At 40.0% G+C, this 7,500-nt stretch overlaps 1 protein-coding gene across 1 annotated transcript in view; it reads right to left on the bottom strand.

Annotated features, from left to right (window-relative positions):
• Nucleotides 1-7,500, bottom strand: part of PROX1 (prospero homeobox 1) — a 49,907-nt gene that overhangs the window by 32,201 nt on the left and 10,206 nt on the right. Inside the window, exon 4 of the mRNA XM_088053086.1 lies at nt 1,310-1,415. Coding sequence (XP_087909212.1) covers nt 1,310-1,415 — 106 coding nt within the window. The remainder of the gene's footprint in view (nt 1-1,309; nt 1,416-7,500) is intronic.

The following is a 7,500-nucleotide window of genomic DNA, read 5'->3' on the forward strand; positions in this document are numbered from 1 at the left end:
GCCTGAAATGCTCCCTCCGATTTTGCCATTCCAGGTGGATCCACTCTGAGAGCAAACCCTCCACTTGGCCCGCTGCTCCATTTGCAGCTTTTTTTGTGTGTGTTTAATGATTCTTGACCAGTCATTTAGCCTAGGAAGTGCCTGTATTGCTTCCCCCCTCCTTTTTATAAATGTTGTCACCATCCGCTCAGCACATGGCATTGAATAGAGGAACCTCCAAGGACACGGCTGTGAGGAGCAGGAGCGTATTGAGATGTGAAAGCAACATTAAATGAAAAAAAATAAAGGGAGAAACTGCCAAGAAACTTGACCAAAGAAAACTGATCAGCAGAAACTGGGCCAAGTTCACAACCTGTGGGATAATCTTCCACTAAGACTGAAAAAAACCATAACCCAAAAGTAATTAAAAGAAGGATTTCTGTAATTTGTTTGGGGCGGGACATGCGGGGGGGGAACAATACGTAACAAACTAATTTAAACTAATGTAATGTTTATAAAGTTACTTGGATAATGACACCATGCATCCTATTATAATAATTAAAACACAATCTATGTGTTTTTTTTTTAAAAAAACTTAGATTATTAACACAAAATCAAGTTGATGTGAAGGAACAATTACTTTTAGAAAAAAAATCAGGAGGTCCTAATATTCTGTAGAATGAGGGAGGATGCAGCTGTATGTCGACAGCTTTCATATCCTCATTTGAATAATGTGGCCTGAATCTGTCACTTTATTCATCCTCCTTATGCTCAGTGTACTCTGCATCAACAACAAATTAAGTTGTAAATAAGAGACAATCATCACTTTTGTTTTTAAGCAGCTTCTGCATGGAGAATTTCAATGTACTATTTCTTTTTGACGGAAAGAAAGGGATTCTACACTCTGCTTATGTAAGCACAAATATGAGGAAACCAACCGAAATGAAACAATGAGGGAGCACTTGAGAACTGCTCCAAAATGTTCTTGGAAGTACATTTCTACCACCACAAAAATCTCCTTTTTAAATAGGATATATAATAAAGATCCTTTAATTTACTGTAATAATGATCCTTACTTTGCTCTAAAATTCCGATTTTTTTATTATTATATATATATTTTTTTTTTTTTTTTAAATTAGATTTAGAAGCTTTCCCTTTCCTCATCCAGGCACAGGCAGGGTACACCTCAAGAGGAAGAACAACTGACTAAGGTCAGGATGTAACCTTTATTTACCCAGAAATATTATTAATCTCTAACATGATAATATCATTTTGTGAGAAAATACATCATGCAGTAAGGAGAAAGAGGCGGGGGAGGAGATTTTCTTACCTTTACATCTGAGAAGTAAGTTTTCAGCATATTGGAACTTGGGTACCGGGTGTAAAAGAACATGAGCTTGGCCTTTTTCAAGTGATTCGGTGACAAGCCTTCCTGCATGTAGGATTGAATTAGTAAAGGAAAATTCTTTTATTGAGAAAGCTGTTTCTGAATGTACAGAGCTAGCAAAGCGCCCCGTAAAATACTCTACGGTTCCCCAGACTACAGGAGAAAGTATTAACATTTCAACTGCTGCGCTGTAATTTTCTGTAAAATAGGCAAACATGGGATGAGAAGCCATGTAACTTAAACTCTTATCAGTTTAGGTGCTGGGTCTCAGGGACCTTGCAAGTTTACCGATTGTGTACCATATGTACATTCACTTGTTGCCACGGAAACAAATGCAGGAAGCATGTGCCGCAGCAAACTTATCAGCTTTTTTCTCCTTTGCCAATGCCAGCTAAAGTTTCTTTTCCTCTCGGTGTTGTGCTGCTTGAACACAATAAAACCAATGCATGTAAGACAATCAGAGGCACTTCATGATTTCGAGCAGTTTTACATCGGCAGCACATTTCACCTGTTCCATTTATGTTGATAAATTTTAACATCTTGGGTAGCTCTCTCTAGTCCTGCTGTTGCTTTGCTCCTGTGACTGCCCTGCAAATCAAAGTGAAATTTGTAGCAGGCTGAGCCCCTTGGCCACTGAATCCCTCTGCCACAAACTTGTCACCTCCTGATTTACACAGTTAACTCCTTGGAGAAGAGAGCTGTATTTAGGGCTAACCAATCAATACATGTGGGCTAGCAGATCAATAAATGGCCACTTACCCTATAAGGCAGCCTATTTATCCTGGAAACATCATTACCTTTTAGATCTGTAAACAGAAGCAACTAAAAGAGTTCCCAAGGGAATGTGAAGCTAACCATAACAATCTCGGCTTGCTGATTTTTCTCCCAGCTTCTTGGCTCCCTTTTGTGAACTGCGTGCTAGGACGGCTCTGGTCACATCTGCGCCACAGGCTGGCCCTGCCATTTCCTCAGCAAATTAATGGCTTTATAATTTATCAGAAATGAAGATGCACGTGGAGAAAATCAATGTGGCCCCCACAAGGTCAATTAAGGGTTCTTCCCAGAAGCTTCTCTAAGGACTGATTCTCCTAAACACAATTGTTGAAAATTTCACTCGGTTCACACCTTACAGCGGGGAGAAGGTCAACCAAGTTGACAGATGCACTGCAGCCAAGGTGGCTCTTCTGCCTTACAGCCGGGTGCACGTCAGCACAGAACCACATCCCACTCCAGGCCTAGAGATGGGAAACCCAGACTAATTTTTATCAGCAGCCTACTGATGATTAGCTAGGCTTTTTCAGCAAAATTCCTTTTTCTCTAATTCCTGAAATCTGCTGAAACCCTCTCCCTTTATTTCAGTTACAATGTTCATTTTTAGATTAGAAAAAATGTAGCATTTAAAAAAAAAAGGCATTGACAATATTAGTTTAAAAACCTCTTATTATCTGGAAGTACATGGAAAATGGCTCAGCTGAACTTGCATTTTGTTTTAGATGCTTAATGATTACAAAGAAGATAATTTATGACTGACATACTTCTTGTGCCAAGAGAAGAGTTGAAAGAACCTCCAGTTACCTCCATTAGACTGATAGAGAAGTCTAAAAGAGCATTACACTCTACAGTGCCATCTGTCAAAATACGTAAGTGAAATAATAGTAGCAAGCTGTCACCTATTGCTTAGTGATAAGAGTTTTAGACAAATCAAAACTTCTATGCCAGAAATCCATTTTGTTATGCGATCCTTTTAGGAAAGTGGGGGTCCAAAGGGGAACTCCAGTAGGAGAAAAAAAAAAGTAATCCCGAGCCTCCTTAATTTGCAATTCCTCTGACGCCGACAACATACTAACATCGGGTTTGGTGTATATTCTCTTTCAGTGCAAGCTCAAGGATAGACTTAAACTTCAAAAAAAACCCTCTCATATTTGCTGGATTTAAGCATATTAGACAGTTGTCTAAGCATTTGGATTCCTTCTGCATTTAGGATTTTTAAATATTTTCTGCTCTAATGCCAGAGGATATTGATATTGAATGAAACATGTATTAAAAGATGCTCTGAGACTCAAATTCCCAGAAATCCATTTTTTATTAAAATTATACTTGTTCTTAAGCACTTGGCAGCCTTAAAGCAATATCAAATATGCAACAAATCTGTATATCTTGATCCTAAGGTTAACGCTTTACTGTGATAAAAGATATGATCACTAATAATCTAGCAAAAAACAGTTAATGACAGACTTAAGAGCTAAGAATTAGATAACCCACTGCTATTTCAGAAAAAAAAACAAAACAAAACAACTGAACTGACCAATTGCTTAATTTCCTTTTTAAGTGCCTGGGCTGAAAAGCAACTGTTCTTCCAAGAAAGCACTAGCTGTTTCCAGGATACTTACACACGCACAATGACTCATGATGAAATAGATTCAGTAAACATACAGCTGTACCGAACACGAGCTAAGCCCCATTCAAGGCCAGGAAAGAAAACGAGCACAAATAAATATTAAGGAGGTAAAGGGAGGAGGGGTGCCGAATGGAACGCAAACAAGCTCTGTCCCAGCAGCTCGTGTGGCTTGCCTCAATTCTCTTAGCTATAGCTTTGTGAAGACAGATGACATTCAATTCTATGGGTAATGCAAAATAGACAATAACTGCTGAAACTTGAGCCAGCTGCCAGGTGTAAAAAAAAAAAAAAAAAAAAAAGGAAAGGAAAAAAAAAGGAGAGAAAGAAAAGATGATAAATCCATAAATTAATGAAAGACATCTGCTCAGGAACATAAAAGATCAGAGGAACAGTGTACTGCAGCTGAACCTAAAGCAGTGTTCAAACAACCTGAGAGTCTCAGCATTGTGGATTTACACAGTACAACATTGCCTCACCTAACACAGCAGCAGCAGAAAAACGACAAAGCCCTAAGAAATAGGAAGTGAAAGACTGGGAACAAAACATATGGGGACAAAACATACACACGCACTCGCGTGTTTTTACAGGAGAGGCACAGGGGTGGCACTGCACAGCATTTGATTCATTTGCACTTCAACCCTCCTCCCAGGTAATGCTCCTCTTTTGCAAAAATATTTTTCAGCAGAGATGATCTTTCACTCCTGTTACTCTCAGCCTGAGCCCCCACAAATGCTCTAACAGGCTTTTCTAGCCCACGCATGCCTTGAGCTGAAGGAAAAGTGGTAAGAATAGGCTGTATCAGGTAAAAAAAAAATCTGCAGCCATAAAGACAAGCTGCTCCTAAAATTATACTTCAGGTACTTTTAATCAGCAAAGCTCCAAATAACGGCATCTCAGAGCATCTTCAAGTCTCTCCAAAGAAGTGCTGGCTGGCTGCAAAGCATTTGTTCATCGCCCAGGTTTTATCAACAACACGGAGTTATCCAGCTTGCTGTACAAGCTCTCCTTTTTTTTTAATTAGTTTAATTCTAGTCAGATGTAATAACTCCTCATTTCAAAATGTTGTAATTCACTAATTACAGCTTTTGCATATTGGGACTTTGAAACTTATTCCAGTTGGATTGGAATTTTGTTTAAAAATAAATAAAATTGTAGTAAGTTGCACTAATGTTTCTAAGCCCTCCTGCCAGGAGGAACACGCTAAACTTCACCTTTGCAGATGTCTTAACAGCACACAAACTGCTGTTGTGCTTCAATTTTGATCTATGCAAATGTTTTGTGACTGAACAAGGCTATTTTTCTTGAGATGCAAAGAGGATGCATGACAAAGAAAGATCATGCAGAAAAACAATTCACTGTCTGTTTCTTTTTGAATTTGAATAAAACTTAATATTTGATTAAACAGATTAGTTTGCAAAGATACAGACTGCATTCATGACCAAGATGGGGATTCAGACTGCAGGTGCATCTTATCTTGTTTAGCAACATACACAAACATTAACCATTTCCTTCTGCAATTCAGCAAAGAATAATCAGATACATTTTACAGCCATTGGTTAAAGAAAAAAAAAAATGCAAGAAAACAGAACCCAGGCTAGTTTAGTGTTTAACTTACTACTAAAACCTGAACTTGGCTGTATCTGCTGGTCTTATGTTCTCATCCTGGCTGCATTGTCCAGGAAAACAGATGTTACTTTCTGCAGGGAAGAAAGATCTGCTTCTTTCAAGAAATTTATTCCCTATATGTGCACGTTCAACCATGTAAAATAAAAGTGCCACGACAGAATTGATCGGAAACAAACCAACCTCCCTAACACCTTTCCACACAACACCTTTCCCTAGAAAATTGTAAGCTACCTGGACACATGAACTGCTGCTAGAAAAAAAACATCTATCCCTACAGCTGACCTGTATAGCAGGGTACACGTGTAGAAGCATTATTAAATAAATCTGGTCTGTATCTAAACCCAGAACAAACTCCAGTGTACACTAGTGCCTAGGTGGGAAAGTCAGAGTGATTTCCCGACGACGGCAGGGAAAGAAGTAGGACAGTGAAAAAGAAAAGGGATTACTGTAGCTCCAGGCATTTCCCCTGGCTATCCCTTGGAGCAGCAGGGGACTCTTGCACCCCTGTTTCAGCAGAAGCAACAAGCTCCATTCGAGAGCACCAGTGAGAACAAGCAGGAGAAAGGGGGAGAAGTGGGAGGGGTGGGGGAGAGATGCTCCACGGGTGGCGAGGATCAAGTGCAGCCCTAGAACTCCTAGCTCACACTCTTGGCGTGTTTTGCCCCTCCTCACTGCTTTCCCAGGATGGGAGAAGTACTTTTATACAAAAACAATCAGTATGCCACTGTACAGTTTGGTAGAAATTAACTGCCCTGGCCTGAGTCTTGCCCTCAGCTGCCTCTCCTGTTGACCTCAGGACTGCTTTCCAAGCACTGCACTTGCATTCAAATATGCAGGAGAGATCTTTGATTTGGAACTCCCCAAGTAATTGGCACCACCTCTGAGTGATGCTGCATCTAGACTGCCTCCTCTCTTTTGCCTTACAGTGTAGACAGTGAGGAGATATCCCTGCTACCGATGCTTAACAAGATCATTTTCTGGGGAAGAGGTACCTCAATCACCACATCCACTACCAGTTGGTTCTCACAAACACCAACACCTAAAGAAGGTGCTTTCCAACACAAAACACTTTCCCCTACACAAATGGGACCATTCACACAGGTTAAACAGCACAAATCCTGACTCAGACTAGACCCAAGTTGGTTCAAAGAGTGGTGGTAATGGGCTTTAGACCTGCAGCACCTGTCTTGCCCCAGTGGTGCCCTCCACCATGGGAGGGGCAGGAAATCCAGGTAACCAGCAGGTCTAGAGCCCTGACAGCACTCTCATGAGGATTTAACAAGTATACAGAAGATGTGATTAAATGATTCTAAAACCACCAGAGTTATCAATCACCTAGAAGATATCCAGTGAAGAAGCACTGCCTGGGGCATCTGCCTCCACAGCATACCTCTCCAAAGGGGACAAATTCCTCACCATTGCTACTGTTACCCAGAGAGGGGCAGAGCTATTCTGTTGCAATTACTTTCACCATTTTAGGAGTGAGATTAGATGCATCTGAGGCTCAGTGCCTATGCTGTCACCTTTTGCCGGGGTCTTGGAGCTGGGAAAAATTATCTATCTACTCTTCATGCAAAATCCTCAATTTTAGCATTGGGTAGATGTGGTATTTTATTTGCTTTCAATACAACTGTACCTGGAAGAAAATCCTTTTGACCAAAAAGCACGTTATGAAGAAAGATGGAAGGACTGGGAGGCATTACTGCTAAAAGAGAAAAAAAAAAAAAAACAACCAAAAAACCTAGTATTAGTTTCCAGGGGGAAAAAAAAATTACTATGTCTGGATATGCATAAATAAAAGCAGAGATGTTGCCCTAACTAAAGCCTGCTATTGAACGAAAAAGAGAGATTTTATTATCTATTTTTTTTTTTTTCTTTTTAAGCAGGGGAAGTGTCCTGTAAATTTAATACAGCTGAAGTTTTATATTTAATTGTTCTCTCTAGCTTTCCAAAATAATTTGCTTTGTGTATGTTAGGACAAAAGATTTCTGTGTATGGCTGAACAGAGGTTAATCATGCATAGCAGGCAGCTGCACAAGGGCTGAGGAACAGACCTCTGGGTGGGGGAAAGAACTTGATGCAGCCTGCATATATCAGTACCTGTGTCTTT

This window comes from Pseudopodoces humilis, chromosome 3 (assembly GCF_049639895.1).
Source record: "Pseudopodoces humilis isolate 2021_Gansu_Grassland_sample_001 chromosome 3, ASM4963989v1, whole genome shotgun sequence".
NCBI classification, from domain to species: Eukaryota; Metazoa; Chordata; class Aves; order Passeriformes; family Paridae; genus Pseudopodoces; species Pseudopodoces humilis.